A 20,682-nucleotide genomic window follows, 5' to 3' on the forward strand; every position below is an offset into this window, starting at 1 on the left:
TCCTGGCCGCTAGATGGTGTTGCAGGGAGCGAATGCTCCCGGTCGCTTGGTGGCGCTGCAGGGAGCGAGTGCTCTGGGTCGCTAGGTGGCGCTGCAGGGAGCGAGTGCTCTGGGTCGCTAGGTGGCGCTGCAGGGAGCGAGTGCTCTGGGTCGCTAGGTGGCGCTGCCGAGGGAGTTCTCCTGGCCGCTAGATGGTGTTGCAGGGAGGGGAGGTCTCCGGGCCGCTAGGTGGCGCTGCCGGGGGAGTGCTCCGGGCCGCTCGGTGGCGCTGCAGTGGGAGTCCGCGGACGGGTCGGGACTGCCGCCGCCCTTGGCCCCGCTCGGTGGCTCGTTGTCTAACAGCTGCCCGTCGCCCATGGTCACCGAAGAGCGTCGCCGCCGCCGCCGGCGTCCGGGCGGCCGGGAGAGCAGCGGCAAGTTACCCACATAATCCGCCACCTTCCCCTTCCCTTTGGCCAGCTGTCCTTACCGGAGCGGGGTCCGCTGGGGCGATGCAGGCCGAGGCCGGGGCGGATCCACGGGGGCCGCCGTTGCCGCCGCCGTTGCCGCAGATCGTCCACCTCGGCAACCTGGAGAGCCCGCGGGCGGCGCGCGGCCGCTACGTGCTGACGAGCCCGCGCTCACTGCGAGCGTGCGCGCGCCGCGGCCGCCGCCCCATCCAACTGCTGCCGCGCGCGCCCGCCGACTGGGCGCGGGAATTCCCGCGCGAGCCGCCGCGCAGCCTCCAGCGACGCTGCCGTCAGCACGAGCGCGAGCGCCGCAGGTGGCTGAGAGGTGAGGGGGGGGGGGCTTGTGAGGGGGCGGGGCTAGTGAAGGGAGGGGCGGGGCTAATGGTGGGAGGTATGGTGCGTGGGGTCAGTGATGACAGTGAGAGGCGGGGTTAATGACGGGGGCGGGGCTAGTGAGGGGCGTGACCAATGAGGGGCGGGACCAGTGATGGGCGGGGTTTGTGAGGGGCGGGACCAATGAGGGGGTGTGGTCAATGAGGGGTGTGGTCAACGATGGGCGGGACCAGTGTGAGAGGGTTAATGACGGGGGCGGGGCTAGTGAGTGGCTTGAGGGGCGTGGTCAGTGAGGGGGCGGGCTCAACGGTGGGCGGGGTATATGGGCGGGGGCAGTGAGGGGCGGGGCCAGTGAGGGGGGTCTGGTGAAGGGTTGGGGCAATGTTGTGGGAGGGAAGGGGCAGAGTAATATCTGGGGCGGGGCTCGTGGCACGAGGTGTGACTGGAGTTTAGAAGGATGAGGGGGTACCTCATTGAAATGTACAGAATAGTGAAAGGCCTGTGGATAGAGTGGATGTGGAGAGGATGTTTCCACGAGTGGGAGAGTCTAGGACCCACGGGTCACAGCCTCTGAATTAAAGGATGTTCTTTTCGGAAGGACATGAGGAGGAATTTCTTTAGTCAGAAGGTGGTGAATCTGTGGAATTATTTGCCACAGCCGGCTGTGGAGGCCAGGTCAATTGATAGTTTCATGGCAGAGATAGATAGATTCTTGATTAGTACGTGTGTCAGAGGTTATGGCGAGAAGACAGGAGAATGGGGTTGAGAGGGAACGATAGATCAGCCATGATTGAATGGCGCAGTAGACTTGATGGACCGAATGGCTGAATTCTGCTCCTATCACTTATGACCAAAGAGAATTTGTCAAATGTTTCAGTTCATATTTGAAGGAGAGAGGGGTCTGTCTGCTTTGTACAATAGTCGCTGTTTTTAGGAACCGAGTAACTGGCATTTCCAGCCGTTGCTGCTCGAGTTGTCACTATAATCTTGTTTTGTGGTTTAGAAAGTGAGTGGGCTTTGCTCTTGTGGCTTTGTGTAAGCTCTTCAGTGAGATGACAGTTCTGTCATGTCGATGATCAAGCTTGAGGTGCTTTGGGTGTTTGAACAGGTGGGAGGTACAAAGCTTGTTGTCCGTGGAGCAGAGAAGTTTAAAGGAAAATATTCAAGTGTTATATTTAAATATAAAGTGTTCAAGATCCTGAAGAACTGTGGATTGAGCAAAGCGAAATCTGGTTCCAACAGCAAGCAAAAGGACACAAAGTGCTGGAGTAACTCAGTGGGTCAGGCAACACTCTGGAGAACATGGATTTGTGATGTTTTGTGTTGAGACTTTTTTGTAAGTTGACCCTATAGTGTGGGATAGAACTAGTGTACATGTGATTATTAGTCGGCGTGGTGGGCCGATGGGCCTGTTACCACTCTTTATCTCTATACTAAACTAAACTAATGAGATTGAAGAAGGGTTCCCACCCAAAATGTCACCTATCCATGTTCTCCAGAGATGCTGCCTGACCTGCTGAGTTACTCCAGCACATTGTGTCCCTTTGTGCATTCACCCACATCTTGTTGCAGTTCCATGTTTCTCCAATAGCGAGCAGTATGTGAAACAGAGAACATATGTTTCAGGTGATTTGCAAAAGAATCAAAAGTAATATGAGGCAATATTTTTGTGCTGTGAGTTGTGATCCAGACTTTCTCCCCCATATGAGTGCTGATGTAGGTTTATTGTTGGGGCAGGATGAGGATGTCCCTCATCAAGGGGAGCCTTTATTGCTGACCCTGCGAGGATGGTTGTGGGAGGTGGTGGGGAGCTGGCAGTTTTAAACATTGCAGGCTGTGTGGTACAAGTTCTCCAACAGTGCTGTTGATTAGAATATTGACCCAGGGATGAAAAATAATTGCAGTTTATTTCTAAATTAAAATGATGCATGACTTGAAGGGGACTCGGAAACGCTCTTGTTCACGTGTGCAGGCCGCCCTCACCCTGATAGCAGAGATTGTGGCGAAACTTCTCAGTCTGGAGAAAGTCAGCACCGACATGTTAACAGGGCAGCACGGTGGCGCAGCGGTAGAGTTGCTGCCTTACAGCAAAATGCAGCGCCGGAGACCTGGGTTCCATCCTGACCACTGGCGCTGTCTGTACGGAGTTTGTACGTTCTCCCCGTGACCTGCGTGGGTTTTCTCCGAGATCTTCGGTTTCCTCCCACATTCCAAAGACGTACAGGTTTGTAGGTTAATTGGCTTGATAAATGTAAAAATTGTTCAGTATAAAATTGTCCAACTTCCAGTATAGTGGTATAGTTGCTGCCTTAAAGTGCCGGAGACTCGGTTCCAACCTGACTATGGATTAGTTTAATATTGTCGCGTGAATTATTGTCAGTTTATTATAGATACAGTGAAAAGCTTTTTTTTTCTTAAAATATGTATAGTTATTCCTGGCATTTGACAAATTTATGTTCTCAACAAATACCTTCAATTTCTGGGCTGGTGGTGGAGCAGATACAATAGTGGCATTTAAAAGACTTTTAGATAAGCACATAGATTCGCAGGGAATGAAGGGATAAGGATCACTTACAGGCAGGTAGGACTTGGCATCATGTTCAGCACAGACATTGTGGGCTGAAAGGCCCGTTCCTATACTCTATAAAACAAATCATCTACATATTGAATAATGGCGCCAACAATGGTTGTGTAAATATGCCAAAAGAATTTCACTGTGTGTGTAAGAGGCATACTGGACAGTTGCGTTTACAATAGTGAGTCAACGTTGCACGTATTGCGAAGCAACTAAGAAAACTAGTGCAGCATGCCATGTAAACAAGAAACGTTTTTTCACATCGTCCTGAGGAGATTTGTTTTTCTCCAGCGACGGGGTGAGAATTGTTTCGCTCATGAAATGTGCTTTAAGTCTGCACAAAACTGGCCAGCTTATCTCCAGATTGACGCTAATGTGATTTACCTTTCAAATTTACAGAGTGCAGAGAAGAGAGAGAGCGCATCATTGAGGAAGAAAAAACGAGAAGAACACCCATGCCAACGTTTGTAAAATTTGATGCTCAGAAATTGACAAGTGAATCTGGTTTCCCTAACAGCCACGCTCTTCATGAAGGACAAAGATCTTCAAGAGGTCCTCTGGCAGATGATAAGAGCACATCATCTGGCTGGTCTGCATCAAGACAAGGGAATAAGGAGCCGGAGGACAGGAAAGTATCTGCCCACCTGAGGAGGAGAGTTTCGAAGGACTTTGTGGTTGGGCATTTTCGGAAGGACACTAATCTCGGTGATTTACGGCAGTCACCTGCCACAGCAAGGAAACTGGACAAGCTGGTCAGTGAGATCCGGAGAGAATCCAACGTGATCATCCCTGAACGTGATCGCAAGATTGCCGCGTTAATGCTGGTGAAACATCAGGAAGAGCAGGACAGGTTGGAGCTACGCCTCAAGGCCCAGCAGTTCTGGGACAAGCTGAAGCGAGCAGAAAGACTAGCAGAAATGAAGAAGGAGACTGAAAGGCAGAAAGGCTTAATCAACAGTATCGGCAGGTGACCACATCAAATAATTCCTATTAGTGTGTGGTGTTAGGAGTTAGAAAGGATTCTCTATTTGTCACGAGGTCTGTTAGTCTAGGGAAAATACAGGTGGCATCAAGTGCTGATAAATGGGGTTGGTGCAGACTGGTTCTTGGTGAACGGCTTGGGTGGAAGGGCCTGTTTCTGTGCCTGCTCTCGTGTATACCAGTGGATCCCTCTCCATGTTGCTAATTAGTACATGGCATAAATCTTCAGGCTTGTTTTTCACAAACAATGGCACAGTGGCGCAACGGTGGAGTTGCTGCCTCACAGCACCAGAGACCCAGGTTTGATCCTGGCTATGGATGCTGTCTGTACGGAGTTTGTACGTTCTCCCCGTGACCGCGTGGGTTTTCTCCAAGTGCTCCAGATTCCTCCCACACTCCAAAGACGTACAAGATTGTAGGTTAATTGTCGACGGTAAAAATTGTAAATTGTCCCCGATGTGTAGGACAATGCTAGTGTACGGGGATCACTGGTCAGGGCGGACTTAGGCAGCCGAAGAGTCTGCTTCCACACTGTATGTCGAAATCTAAAAATAAATCTAACAAAACTCGAATTTCTCAGCCAACATTCCAGTTCCTGGGCCACAAATCGTTCCACACAAAGGATGGTCAAAAATATGAGGGGTATTATATCAGATCTTTTAATTCCGCACACATTAATCCTTTTCCCATTTCCTGTTCTCACTGTAAATAATACTTGATTCTAATGTTGTCTCATTAGTCCTGCCACGTCACAAGTTTCACAATAAAGACAACGTACTGGGAATACTCTGCCCGGGCAGTGTTAGTGGGGGAGGGAAAGGTAAGCTCTGCCCCATCATGTTTAGTTCAGAGATACAGCGGGGAAACAGACCCTTTGGCCCACAGAGTCTGCACCGACCAGCGATCCTTAACACTCTCCTACCAACACTTGGGATAATTTTACATTTATACCAAGCCAATCAACCTATAAACTTGTATGCCTTTAGAGTGTGGAAGGAAACCGAAGTTCTCGGAGAAAACCCACGCGGTCACAGGGCGAACGTACAAACTCTGTACGGACGGAACCTGTAGTCAGGATTGAACCCGGGTCTCTGGTGCTGTAAGGCAGCAACTTTCCCGCTGTGCCACTGCGCCGCCCTACAATTAGTTTGTGAAGGCAAGTTTTCAGACCGTCCCTTGCCTGCCCAAAGAATTGCAAAATTTCCAGCGTTTCACGCCTGAAGATTTCACAAACATATTTTGCTGAACTCTTGGAAATTTACAGTCATACAGTGCGGAAAACAGGTCCGTCGGCTCAACTTGCCCATGCCAACCAACATGCCCATCTGCACTAATCCCACCTGCCTGCATTTGGCCCATATACCTCGAAACTAATACTATCCATGTACCTGTCCAAATGTCTTTTAAATGTTGTTATAGTACCTGCCTCAACTATCTCCTTTGGCAACTCATTCCACATACCCACCACTCTCTGTGTGAAAAAGTTTCCCCTCAGGTTCGTATTTAAATCCTTCCCCCCGTCACCTTAAAAGCAGCAGGCATGTCAGGACCATTTTCATTTCAGAGTGCTAATGATAAAACTATTTTCCCCTCTGCACAAATGCTGCCTGGTTTGTGTTTCGGCATTTTGTTTTCAGTTCAAACACGTACACACCGAATGACTGCATTTAAAAGAATCAATGAAGGTGTGACTGGAACTAAGGGGGCTAGGCCCTAATAACTTGGGCAAAGGCCAATGCTGGCAACCAGTTTGAACAATGACTCCTTTTAAACATGTTTTGGGTAAGATGGCAAAAGCAAGAGAGTCTGGCATTATTCAAAAGCCATTGAGATGAAGTTATTGTGAGGAGGATTGGGGTGTGTGGGCCAGATGGATTGAATGCCTTCTCCTCTCCAATAGGAGCCCTGGCACTGACTAATGACTGCTTTGTGTATTTGAGGTGCACAGGTGCTGCTGACTGACTCTGTAACTGAAACAAGATATATTCTTTCTCCCTCTCTTTGTCCATTGTGGCGTCTGGCACATGTAAACACTGCCTTGCACGTACACCAAGGTGCATAATCCGATTAAAAGAGGAATCTGAACTAGAATCATCATTAGTGATCCAGCAGAGTATCTAATGGAGCCACAGAGCTGCAATTAGTGCATTTTAACCTCGCAACTCTTACTGGGTCGGCTTTGGTGAGCCTCAACCACATCACTGCATCAGAACCACATAGACTGGCCGTAGTTAGAATCAAAATAGAATCAAACAGTCCTGAAAAACATGTTGTCTTCATATTGGTGTGAGATCAGTTAAAGTTAGTTCTAGGGAGGAGATGTTTCGCGAAGATTATGTTCTTTCTGATAGAAGTATATAACTGTGAGAGGCATAGATTGGGTAGACAGTTAGAATCCTTTTCTCCAGAGTGGGAATGTCAAAGACTAGGGGGCACAGCTTTATAGTGAGAAGGGCAAAGTTTAAAGGAGATGTGTGAGGCAAGGTTTTTTACACAGAGGGTGGTGAGTGCCTGATACATGCTGCCAGGGGTGGTGGTAGAGGCAGATACAATAGCGACATTTGAGAGATTTTAGATATTCATATGGATATGCGGGGAATAGAGGGATATGGATAAGGTGCAGGCAGAGGAGATTAGTTTCACCTTGCACCTGTGCTGTATTGTTCTAGGTTCTTCATTTTATGAAAATCTGAAAACAACAACACAAACAGATGCAGTATGCAGTGTATACAAATCTTACATTTTTTGTCCAGCTGGACTGAATTATGGGGAAAATATTTAAAACTAGAATTAAGATCTTTCCACACGTGCAGAAAACCTTTAAAGAATTATAGTCTTGTGAAGGAACGAACATTAGATCATGGTAATTCAATTGATTAATTGACACAATAATATAATTAATATTTTAACGACTTAAATGAAAAGGATCTGATATTTTGACAGAATACATTTTATTCATAACTTTAATGTTTTGATGTGAAGATTTAGAAAATTTGATGTCCGGGCAGGAGATTGAATCTGTACAGATTTCTCTGCGGCTACTGGAAATTCTAACGTCTTCAATCATAAACTGATAAATAAGCTGATACATAGCCTTTCCTGATACCATACTGACTGCTTAATCAAATTATGTCTTTCCAAATGTTCCCCTATTATCTCAGTAATCAATTCTAACATGTTTCCAGCGAGTGGACATCAGGATCACGGGAGATCCCTTCTGTATTTCCATCCAATTTCAATGAAGGTACCACAGTTTTCATTTGGTAGCTTTCCAGAGTCCCTACCACCTCTCCACAACTTGTCCCAAGTCATAAGTGATAGGAGCAGAATCCGGCCCATTAAGTTACTCCGCAATTCAATCATGGCTGCTCTATCTCTCCCTCCAAACCCCATTCTCCTGCCTTCTCCCCATAACCCCTGACACCCACACTAATCAAGAATCTATATATCTCTGTCTTAAAAACATCCAATTGACGGTCTCCACAGCCTTCTGTGGCAAAGAAATCCACAGATTCATCACCCTCTGACTAAAGAAATTCCTCCTCCTCTCCTTCCTAAAGGAACATCCTTTAATTCTGAGGCTATGGCAATTCCACCGGTGGAGACATCCTCGCTACATCCACTCTATCCAAGCCTTTCACTATTCGGTACATTTCAATGAGGTTCCCCCCCTCATTCTTCTAAGCTCCAGCTAGTACAGGCCCAATGCCGTCCAACGCTTAAAATGTGCTTGTTTTAAAACTTTTCCAAGTTCTAATGTAAGATTATTAGGCTGGAACATTAACTCTATTTTAACTCTTCATAGATGCAGCCTGACCCGCTGAGTACTGCATGTTTTGACTGTATTTCAGATTTCTACCAGCTGCTCCTTTTTGATGACTAAAAAGGCTGGCTTTACTTTGTTAACAGATTCTAAATAATGGGCAGGTGCTGGCAGGCAAGATGTGGGGAGAAAATTGAAGGCCTTTTTTTAGGGTGCTGGGTATTCATGACCTGGAAAGTGCTGGCATGAAGAAGGTTAAAGAGAGTGTTTAAAGTGAGATGGATAAACATTTGAAGTCAAATTATTTACAGAACTCCAGAGGAATGCGCTGGGATTTCTTTACAAAAAGGCAGCCGGGACTCAGTGGGTTATGTGGTCTACCCTCCCTCTCTCCCTCCCTCTCGCTCTCTCCTTCCTCCTCCCTCTTTCCTTCCTCCTCCCCACAATTTCCCCTCACCTCTTCCTTTCCCTCTTCTTCACCACCCTCTATCTCTCTCTCTCTGCACAATAGGTTCTATCGTATTGTATATTCAGTAGAGGCTGAATAAGGAAAGAAACACCAATATCCATAAAACTTTACTCAACTACAATTAACTCACCACAGAAAACATGCACTGGAAGGAACTGCAGATGCTGGTTTAAACAGAAGATAGACACAAAAAGCTGGTGTAACTCAGCGAGTCAGACAGCATCTCTGGAGAAAAAGTATAGATGACTTTTCGGGCCGAGACCCTTCTTCAGATCCATACTATGACTCTTACAGCTTGCCAATCAGTATTGATGAGTTAAAATAGGTTAGGTTACAGTGCCCATTTAAAAGCTATCTCTCAAGCAGGCTGGATGATCTCCATGTGGAGTTTGCTCCTTCCCTCGTGGCTACCTGGGCTTCCCCCAGATACTCCAGTTTCCTCCCACATCGCAAAGTATTTCAAGGTGGTGGCGTGAAATGCCCTGGAGTGTATTGAGTGGGAAAATCTGGAGAGAATTCCTGGGAATACAGAGATAATTTGTTCCAGGAGAAATCAGTGGGGGTTGGATCGCTCTGTGTACCAGCACAGATTTGATGGACCGAAGGGCCGCATACTACAATTTTAAGAAATATTACTCCTATGTTGAGGGGTCTAGAGCCTGAAGTAGGGTCGCAACCCAAAACATCACCTGTCCATATTCTCCAGAGAAGGGCAGAGGGCGGCACAGCGCTAGAGTTGCTGCCTTACAGCGCCAGAGACATGGGTTCGATCCTGACCACGGTTGCTGCCTGTATGGAGTTTGTACGTTCGCCCTGTGACCGTGTGGGCTTTCTCCGGGTGCTCCCGTTTCGTCCCACGCACCAAAGACGTGCAAGTGTGTAGGTTAATGGCTTCGGGAAAAATTATAAATTGTCCCTAGTGTGTAGGATAGTGCTAGTGTACGGGGCTCGCTGGTCAGCACTGACTCAGTGGGCCGAAGAGCCTGTTTCCACGCTGAATCTCTAAAGTCTAAAATCTAAACACCCACTGAGTTATTCAACACCGTGTTTTTTTCTCCAGTTCCTTGTTTGTAGATACAGTTGACTGCCTGAAGCAAGTAGTTGAAAGGGGATGATAGTTAAAATGTAACTCAGGATCTATGTTGCTTACTCGAGGTTGGTAAATATGTCACTTTTTTGTGCTTCGAATGCAGTAATCAAACAATCAATGCATTCATAGTTTGCTGATGGTGTGATTGGAATTTAGTGATTGAAAGGGTAAAATGGTGCTTGAGAGTGAGCCTCATGTTGTAAGGTGAAACTTGTATTGTACAGAGGGAGTGTTGTAAGTCAATAAAATACTTCTTCCTCATGAAGCATTAAGCCAAGACTTTTCATTGTTTTAAATAGTCACAATCACACAGAAAGACCACATGAAACAGCCAGTCTTTGTTTAGTTTAAAGCAAAAGATAGACATAAAAAGCTGGAGTAAGCATCTCTGGAGAGAAGGAATGGGTGATGTTGCGGGTCGAGACCCTTCTTCACCCATTCCTTCTCTCCAGAGATACTGCCTGTCCCGCATGAGTTACCAGCTTTTTGTGTCTATCTGCAGTGTAAACCAGCATCTGCAGTTCCTTCCTACATGTTATCTATTCATTGTTTTACTGTTGCTGCCTATCAATTGGCCACTTCCATTCCTACTTTGCAACAGAGACTACATGTATTTTGTTGTCGAGAAACATGAGAAAATGCACATTTTCCAGGCATTAGTACACGGATTATGAGTATAATATCCTGTCAACTATTTTGTCTAAATGACTATATTTTAATCTGATATTTAAGTTAGCGGCACAAGCTAGAAGAAGCTATGAAAGCCCAGCAGTTTCATCGTTCCAGAGAGGTGAATGTAGAATAAAAGATTACTTTTCAGTGCTACACTGTAGATGGGCTACATTATAGAGTAATAGAAACAGGCCCTTCGGGCAAACATGCCCACGCCGACCAACATCTACACTAGTCCCACCTGCCTGCATTTGGCCCTTATGCCTCTAAACCTGTTCTATACATGTACCTGTGTAAATGCTTCTTAAACATTGCGATTGTACTATACCTGCCTCAATTACCTCCACCGGCAGCACATTCCACATATTCACTACCCTTTTTGTAAACAAAGTTACCTCTTAGATTCCTGTTAAATCTCGCCCGCACCCCATCCACACCTTAAATCTATGTCCTCTGTCCAAAGGTTTGCAGATTAATTGGTTTCTGTAAATTGCCCTTAGTGATCATAGAGTCATAGAATGATACAGTGTGGAAACAGGCCCTTCAGCCCAACTCGCCCACACCACCAACAATGTCCCAGCTGCACTAGTCCAACTTGCCTGCGCTTGGTCCATATCCCTCCAAACCTGACCTACCCATGTACCTGTCTAACTGCTTCTTAAACGATGGGATAGTCCCAGCCGCAATTGCCTCCTCTGGCAGCTTGTTCCATACACTCACCACAAATTGTGTGAAAAAGTTATCCCTCGGATTCCTATTCAATCTTTTCCCCTTCACCTTGAACCTATGTCCTCTGGTCGATTCCCCTACTCTGGGCAAAAGACTCTGTGCATCTACCCAAACTATTCCTCTCATGATTTTGTACACCTCTATAAGATCTCCCCTCATCCTCCTGCGCTCCATGGAAAAGAGACCCAGTCCACTCAACCTCTCCCTATAGCTCACACCCTCTAGTCCTGGCAACATCCTTGTAAATCTTTTCTGAACCCTAAGCTTGACAATATCTTTCCTAGAACACGGTGCTCAGAACTGAACACAATATTCTAAATGCGGGTTCACCAACGTCTTATACAACTGCAACATGACCTCCCAACGTCTACTCAATACTCTGACTGATGAAGGCCAAAGTTCAGAGCCTTTTTGACCACCTTATCTACCTGCGACTCGACCTTCTAGGAACCATGCACCTGTACTCCTAGATCCCTCTGATTGTGTCCATGCTATATCTCTAAACTAAACTAAAATGAGTGCAGAAAGAGTCTTTTAGTAAAATGGTTCCCATGTATTCACAGGTGGAAAAAAGAGCAGGAAATTCGACATTCCAAGATACAGCAGGACGTAAAGCAGATGGCTGAACTACGGGAACAGGATGTGATTTGGAAAGAGAAGAAGTGGAGAATGTTAGCTGAGAATCAGAAATTGAAGAAGAAGGAAAAACTAGATCAGGCCAAATGTGAAGCGGAGATCCGTAAATCTCAGCAGAAGCAATTGCAGAAACAAAGCGAAGCTGTCAAGCAGGACACCAAGGAGCAAGAAGTACAGGTGTCGCAGGCTAAGCTGTCAAATGCTGCCCAGAAACGGCTGCTGAAAGAAATGAGCAACCAGAACAGGATCAAGATGGAGAATGAGCACGAGAAGCTGAGACACACCATCCTGAAGAACGAGATCGACACCCTGACCAAAACTGAGGAGCTCATGGTCAGGATGTCACTGGAGAGGAAGCTTCTAACGTTCAAGGAAAACCACAGGCAGCTGGTGGAAGAAAGGAAGAGATCACTGAAGGAAAAGGTCATTCGGGAAGAGAACCAGATCCTCCAAGCCAAAGTAAAGGCCGATAAACTGGAGCAGGAGCAGAAAGAGCGCAAGGAAGCGTTGGCCGAAATCTCCGACCTGAAGATTGAGCAGGCCCAGAAGACTCTGCTGAAGCGGGTGCAGAGCAAAGTCCTGCAGAAACAGCGGAGCAGATCAGAAAAGGAGAGAATCCACCAGCTGATCAAAAAGAAAGTGGAGGAAGAGGAAGAAGAGTACCGGCAGGCGATGAAAGCAACCATCGAGAGGAAAGACAGGAGAAGCGAGGAGATTCTGAAGGTGAAGGAAACTACCATTGAAGAGTCCCGTCAGGCCGCCAGGGCAGCCTTCCAGATGCGGGAGCGAGTGAGGGAACACATCAACAGCCGCTCCTTTGACCAGATGGCGATGGAAGCTGAGCTCTGGGCGAGCTTGGTGAAAACGATTGCACACTAATGTTGAGGAACAAAAGGCTCACGTTGATTCTTGGATTGGGAAGAATAGTTTTCTTACATTTAGACCAGGCATCAGCCCACCCACTCATGCTTTGGTTCATGGTGGTCCTTGGGGGTAAGCAACTTTCTCACGAATGACTCATACCCCGGGGATCCGCTGCAAGATGCGTACCATGAATCCCGGGGTGTTGCAATATGATAGTTAAGTAAGAATCCCTGAAGCATTTTCATAACCACGTTTATACATGAGTGTTGTGGTGCTATCGAGAACATCGGTCCCTTTGTCATTTGAGGAATGTGCTTGTTAAATGTTTTTTACTTGAGAATGATTGGGTACCGTGCCCACAGAACAAGTCCGGTGTGCTTATCAGGTAGGATCATGTGAAAGCTGTGAGCTTTGAGCTATCCATTATCATATTATTTAACCCATATTGATGTAGTGGTGGACCTCCTGAGATAGTCTCCTATCAAAGGATGTGCTCTGGACAGAGTGAATGCTGAAAGCCATCTTCTTCTCTCTGGGCAACCTCCATTTTGCCATTACACCCATCCCCCCATACCCCCCACCCCCCCACCCGCCACCGCCCCACTTACCCAATGCTTGTGTGAACTTCCCTTGTGCAAAGGTTGGTCACTGGCCGTGGTGTGTGTGCATCAGGGAAGATAAGCATGCAGGTACAGCAGGCAGTGAAGAAAACAAATGACCTGTTGGCCTTCATAACAAGAGGAGTTGAGTATAGGAGCAAAGAGGTCCTTGTGCAGTTGTACAGAGCCCTAGTGAGACCACACCTGGAGTATTGTGTGCAGTTTTGGTCCCCTAATTTTAGGAAGGACATTCTTGCTATTGAGGGAGTGCAGCGTAGGCTTACAAGGTTAATTCCCGGGATGGCGGAACTGTCATATGCTGAGAGAATGAAGCGGCTGGGCTTATATACTCTGGAGTTTAGAAGGATGAGAGGAGATCTTATTGAAACATATAAGATTATTAAGGGTTTGGACACACTAGAGGCAGGAAATATGTTCTCGGTGTTGAGGGAGTCCAGAACCAGGGGCCACAGTTTAAGAATAAGGGGTAAGGCATTTAGAATGGAGATGAGGAAACACTTTTCTCACAGAGAGTTGTGAGTCTGTGGAATTCTTTGCCTCAGAGGGCGGTGGAGGCAGGTTCTCTGGATGCTTTCAAGAGAGAGCTTGATAGGGCTCTTAAAGATAGCGGAGTCAGGGGATATGGGGAGAAGGCAGGAACGGGGTACTGATTAGGGATGATCAGCCATGATCACATTGAATGGCGGTGCTGGCTCGAAGGGCTGAGTTGCCTGCTCCTGCACCTATTGTAAAGAAGCGTCTGAGTCTGATCGTGGAAGAATTGAATTTTTCCACGTTGATGTACATCCTGGCACAGACCCTCCTCTATTCTTGTGTTTTCCCCTGTCCCCATCCCCACACCTGTGCTGAACATAGAACAGTACAGCACAGAAACAGGCCCTTTCGCCCACAATGTCTGTGCTCAACATGATGCTAAGATCAACCCATATCTGTCTGCATATAATCCATATCCTCAAATTTCTCTTGAACACCACCACCCCACCCTCACCACCATCCCTGGCAGTGTGTGCCAGGCCCTTCAACACTCTCTGTGTAAAAAAAACATTGCCCAAACATCTCCTTTAAACCTTGCCCCTCCGACCTTAAAGCAATGAGCTCCAGTCTTTGACATTAACATCTTTGGAAAATCTACACGCCACTGCCTCTCTTGATTGTCTCTCTGCTACACTCTCCCACAAGCTTGTGTGCATATACGAACTTAGACATATACATGCGCACACACACATGCGCACACACACACACACACACACAAACACACACACTGTGGCAGCATGGTGGCGCAGTAGTAGAGATGCTGCCTTACAGCGCCAGAGACCCGGGTTCGATCCTGACCACAAGTGCTGTCTGTACGGAGTTTGTACGTTCTCCCCGTGACCTGCGTGAGTTTTCTCTGGGATCACCGGCTTCCTTCCACCCTCCAAAAAAATACAAGTTTGTAGGTTAATTGGCTTGGTATAGTTGTAAATTGTCCCTAGTGTGCGTAGGATAGTGTTAGTGTGCGAGGATCGCTGGTCAGTGCGGACCCGGTGGGCCGAAGGGCCTGTGTCTCCCCTGTAGCTCGAAACTAAACACTACAATGAAGATTGGGTTACAGTGTCTGTTTCGAGGGTCTGGTTTCAGGCATGCAAGTTATGTGGACTGAGCCCAACAGAAGTCACTGAGTATAATTGTGACATCGACGGTGGAGGGGTTTGGCTGGTGGAGGAGGATGACATTCATTTGCTTAACCTATCGGGCAAGTGGATGAATTTGCTGAGGTGGTGTTGGTGCTATGAAGTGACTTGTACAGATAGTCCTGTTGCAGGCACAAAGGAGGGCAGGGATTACTGCTGTCGGGGAGATGATGAGCTCTCTGTTGGATTTGACATCTTGGTCATCAAACGCACTGTCAACTAATGGCTGTGCTGGCACACAGAAGGTGATGAAGCCCGTCCTTGATGCCTGCGTTCATTGAGATGTGGCTCCTAGAAACATTGGAAACCAGGACCACGAGTTGGTCACCTGCCACTGCCTCACCGGTCAGCTCATCATGGCCTAGGTCATATTCCTGCCATCTCTCCACATCCTTTAATGACTTGATGTGTGGAAATCTCTCCTGTCCCTTTGAATCGTATTTAGCAACTTGGCTTCCACAGCCTCGTGTGACAGAGAATTTCAGAGATTCAGCACACTTGTATAAGTTCATAAATTGTAGGAGCTGAATTAGGCCATTCAGCCCATTGTCTCCTCCGCCATTCAATCATGGCTAATCTATCTTTCCCTCTCAACCCCATTCTCTCAACTTCCCTTTTACTTGATGCCCTTACTCATCAAGAACCTGTTAATCTCAATAGACAATAGACAATAGCCATTCGGCCCTTCGAGCCAGCACCGCCATTCAATGTGATCATGGCTGATCATCCACAATCAGTATCCCGTTCCTGACTTCTCTCCATATCCCCTGACTCTGCTATCTTTAAGAGCCCTATCTAGCTCTCTCTTGAAAGTATCCAGAGAACCGGCCTCTGAGGCAGAGAATTCCACAGACTCACAACACTGTGAGAAATACCCAATGCCTTGGCCTCCACAGACAGAAGGCTGAGGTCCAGCATAAACACAGTGTCCTCTGCTGTAGCCATGAGTGGATGCACCCTGCTGCTCAGCACCATGATTATCAGACTGTTCAGCATCATCACGACCGCCTGTGGACCAATGACCCACCAAACACCAAGAACGCTCGGCCGTTTCCCTCTCAACACAATCCTCCTGCCTTCTCCCTGGAACCTTTGACACCCTCATCGATCAAGGATCTACTGGCCTCTACCTTTAAAAATACACCTAGTGTAAGACACAAAATAGTGTTGGGTCTCTGGCATTTAAAAAAACCTGTTTCTCTGGCTTTTGCAATGTAACGTCTTCAGAATTTGTCCCTTTGTGTACTGTGGAAGAAGGATGCTGGAGGGTATGCCTGACACACAAAAATGCTGTTAGATTCTTAAATGTAGGCCATGTTTGTATGGCTGTGAAACTAAAGCACCCACTCGGTACAATGGGTGGATGGGCTGCGCCAAAGTTGAGAACAAAGGTAAATCCATTAAGATAAAACAAATACTCGCAGGAATATGTAACCAGTTTTCAACTGGCTTCACTCTTTTATTCTTTGCTTTAATTTGAATTAGTTTTTCAGCAATTTTGTAGGGTCTGCAAGTTTTTGCCTGGCAGGGTATTTATCCCAGTATTTGTGGCATTCGTGACAAGTCTACACGTCAAGGATGGGAGCTCCCACTGTATGATATAAATCAATTACCAACAGTATCACCACCACGCAGAGAGGTCAACCAGATCACCTTGACAAACAGATCTCCGGATTACTGATGGGAACTTTACAGTGACCGTGGCAATTGTTGCTGATGGCCTCACCGTTCCTCCTGTAGGCACACACCTAGTTTCAGCTCAGTACCTCGTCCTAACGTGGCTCAGATCGCCAACCTGCCAGGCTGTGAGACCACAAAACCATCCATGGTGCAGCCACAAGCCACATTCCTGTGGCAGTGAAACCAAGCTGGGGTTCTTCTCTGCTTTATCGACTTCCTCTCTTTCACCATTACCTCTTCGTGACACCAGCCAAGGGCTTGGAAGGTGACCAACTACCTGAAAACACACCTGTATAGCTTTTATTTTGTCTCACAGTAGTTTTGTGTGCGGTGATGTTAGGTGGAGGGTTGGATTGTATGGACTTCCTGTGTTGCATGTTTTTTTGCTGGATGTGTTGTGTGACGTTGATAATCTTGTGAATATTAATCAATCAGTGTATAGTTTTTGCATATAGTCAAATAGCTGTTCTGTGGCACTGCTGTTCTCTGAGCTCAACTGACCATGACTTACTGGAGCTGTGATCTAGCATGTCGTTTGTAGGAAAATCCACAGCCAAGTATGTGTTCCCCTGGCACTAGTTGAAGCAATGGAGCACCTGAGTGGCTTGGTAACAGGAGCGAAGAATTCTGTTCCCATGTGCAAGCTTGTCTGTTGACAGTTCGTTGCTGGCGATGGATGACACAGCACCTCACTTGTGGGGACACTGTGGGCACTGTTACTGGTGTGTGCGGCTATTCCTGCTGCTTATCAACACACTTCCTGAGACTTGCAGGTGAAGAGTTTTCACAACACCATGTGCGTCTCTGGCCCAGGCAGACGCACATGTGACTCCACAAAGTGCTGGAGTAACTCAGCAGGTCAGGCAGCATCTCTGAAGAATTGATAGGCGATGTTTCAGGTCAACACCCTTCTTCAGAACGGTCACGGTTTTGGCTCAAAACCCTGCACTGGTCCCGAGACGTCACCCATCCCTTTCCACCCGGAGATGCTGCTCGACCAGCTGTGGTCCTCCAATACATTGCTTGTTGCTTCAGATCCCTGCATCTCTACTCCCCAGTGTCTCCTTGTGAACTGTTACTTGCGACATATTTGTGAGTCCTTGTAGCATGCCAATAGCTGCTGCATTTGCCTCGATGATATTGCACTTCAGTTTTAAGAATTTCAGTCAAACACTTTCAAAGGTGTCGGTGCTTTTGTGACAAGTGGCAATATTGGAATACTTAGTCATGTGGGATGGCTAATTTAACAATCTTTTTTTAGTTTTTTCAAGGTGGCGCTTTGTCACGCTAAGTCAGATGTAGTTTACTAAAACAGATTAGAATTTGAACCTAATCGTGTTCTGAATGTAAGATCATGTTTTATATACGGTATGCTACAGAGAACTTGTAGACCTGACTTGCCACTTGCAGACCACGGGGACTTCAGTCACGTTTTCTTCATGTTATGTTGTAGAATTGGGTTCAGATTTTACACTTGGAGCTGTTGGTTTATGGTGACAATAAATCATGTTCGTTCTATTACTGGTGTCTAGTAGATCGCTAACTGGAATCCCATCTAGACCAAACTGGTGGCCTTTTTTTGTCAGTTGTCAGATCCATAAAACTGTGCAAGTGTTTGACCTCTTCCATCCTTGGTAATGTAGCCCTCCATTCTTAACACTGGCTCTTTATTTCCATGTCAATGTAAATAGACATATTTAAATAAGTCATGTAGTATTTTTATATAGTGAGGCTTCCCTGAAAGCAATTTTATTTTTATCAAGGACGGGTGCCTCTGTATATCTTATAATATTGTTTGTCATTTTGTTTGCCATGAATTATTGTTTGAATAAATCATTTTAATAAAATATTCTTGAACAAAATCTTCTTGTTTATAGACTTGTGTTTGCTCGATGGTCCTATCTGAGTTATTCGATCACTCAAACTAGCTCAGATTCTTGATTAGTGAGGGTGTCAGTGGAAAAGGCAGGAGAATGGAGTTGCGAGGGAGAGATAGATCAGCCATGATTGAACGACGGAGTAGACTTGATGGGCCGAATGGCTTTATTCTGCTCCAAGAACCTATGAACTATTACAGAAGTTCTCAGTGTCTTTGTGACACAGGATGGGATGTGGTCCTTTGATGTGCTGCTGGGACAGTTCGGTGTGTTCGAGAGTGACTTGCTTCCACTTTGACTTTGTGTCAGTTGATTGATGAGCAAAACACAGACCCCTTCCACAGGGAGCTCAGAGGGCTGACTGGAGGAGTAGATTGTGATGCGCTGGACTCCTTCCGATGTTAACACAGGCCTCCTGCACACACTCACCCGTTCTCAACACCATCCCAAACACAGCTCTACTTGAAGCAGTTGTGCTTCGGAGGTTTCCAGTCCTGCCCATTCCGACCAATATACCCCATCTATACTGGTGCCACCAGCCCTCTCCATCCCTCCCCCACTCTAGTTCTCCTACTGGTTTCACTGTACTCTGGACTAATTTAACTGTTTGCCTCGTTGTCAGCTTCCCCTCATCCAACAATGAACCATTGTAAATTTCCTTGATCATCGTCTACTTTGATCTGTTCTTTTCACACCTTACATTTTCCTTGTCCCTTTCCATATCTTGTTTCCCTCTCCTCTCATTCCCCTCTTCACTGTCTGAAGAAGGATCTCGACCCAAATCGTCACCCATTCCTTCTCTCCAAAGATGCTGCCTGACCCGGTGAGCTACTCCAGCATTTTGTGTCCGTCTTCCGTGTAAACCAGCATCTGCAGTTCCTTCCTACAGTTCCACCAGATGGTTATAGTAACTACCTCAACTACCTCCTTTGGTGACTCCATACACCCACTACCCTTTGTAGGAAGTGCTGCTTTTCTACAAGGAGGCTTTGAGCACATCCATGGACCTTCCTTTGTCTGCTTGCTCATCTCGTGATTTCTGTGATTAATGTATGTGCTTTGGGCATGTTGGCCTGAGAGAGTTCAGTGCTGTCAGTTTTCTTGCCATTCGGGCAAACATGGAGGCACATGGAACGGAGACTGGCCCTTCAGCCCATCTCGTCCATGCCAACCAAGATGCCCCTTCTAAGCTAGTCCCATTTGCCTGCATTTAGTGCATATTAATGCTAAACCTTTCCTATCCATCTACCTGTCCAGATATCTTTTGAATGCTGTTACCAATGTTTCCACTAGTGGGAGAATCTAAAACCAGAGGGCACAGTCTCAGAATAAAAGGCCATACCATTAGAAGGGCGATGAGGAGAAATTTATTTAATCAGAGGGTCGGGAATCTATTGCCAGACGGCGGTGGAAGCCAAGTCATTGGGTATTTTTAAAGTGGAGATTGGCAGATTCGTGATTAGTAAGGGAGTCAAAGATTATAGGGAGAAGGCAGGAGAAAGGGTTTGAGAGGGAAAGATAGATCAGCCATAATTGAATTGTGGAGTTAACACGATAGGCTGAATGGCCAACTTATGCTCCTATGACTTATGAACTGTTAATACCGGCCTCAACTAATGACATGAACTGTTAGTACCGGCCTCCTTAGATCCCATGCGCTCTAACCTCCCAGATCAGCCTGCCATGCGGATCCTTCTCTCCTTGACATCTTTTAGTCTCTATTTCACCTCTAGCCATTGTCACTTACCACCCATTTGCCAATCACCCCCTTCCTCACCTGCATCCACTTATCACTTGCCAGTCTTTGTCCAAGCCCTCTCCTTTCCAGCATTCTCTTAACTACTCCATCAGTCTGAAGAAGGGTCCCGACCCAAAACGTCACCTGTCCATTCACTCCACAAATAAAGCCTGATGCTCAGAGTGCCTCCAGCACTTTGTGTTTTGCTCCAGATATCAGCCTCTACACTTACATGCTCTCTTGAAATAATGCTAGTTTCCTTCATGTTTTGAGATGCATTGCTCTCCTTACCCCTCCCAGATGATGTTCTTGACGTTTTTTTGAAAAACGTGGGATATTACTGTTTTTGCTTCATATTAATTTCCTGTAAGTGGCATATTTTTGATCAACCAGGGTTTTGGTGTGGTGGAACTGATCAATATTTGCTGCTTTTGCACCTGTTCCAAAGAGAAGTGTTGTCTCGGCCTCTGATTTATAATCTGCCTAAAAATTCTGGGCGTTGGTTGCCCCCGAATATATTTCCAGGGGTCTCT

At 46.6% G+C, this 20,682-nt stretch overlaps 1 protein-coding gene across 1 annotated transcript; it reads left to right on the top strand.

Moving 5' to 3' along the window:
- Positions 1-297: 297 nt before the first annotated feature.
- Positions 298-13,340, top strand: LOC116973028 (coiled-coil domain-containing protein 177-like). Its single transcript, XM_033020668.1, has 3 exons — positions 298-774; positions 3,757-4,324; positions 11,625-13,340. Exons 1-3 carry the CDS (start codon positions 492-494, stop codon positions 12,574-12,576), a joined length of 1,803 nt encoding a protein of 600 aa, XP_032876559.1. The 5' UTR covers positions 298-491; the 3' UTR covers positions 12,577-13,340.
- Positions 13,341-20,682: the final 7,342 nt, after the last annotated feature.

This window comes from Amblyraja radiata, chromosome 5, assembly GCF_010909765.2.
Source record: "Amblyraja radiata isolate CabotCenter1 chromosome 5, sAmbRad1.1.pri, whole genome shotgun sequence".
In the NCBI taxonomy this organism is placed as follows: domain Eukaryota; kingdom Metazoa; phylum Chordata; class Chondrichthyes; order Rajiformes; family Rajidae; genus Amblyraja; species Amblyraja radiata.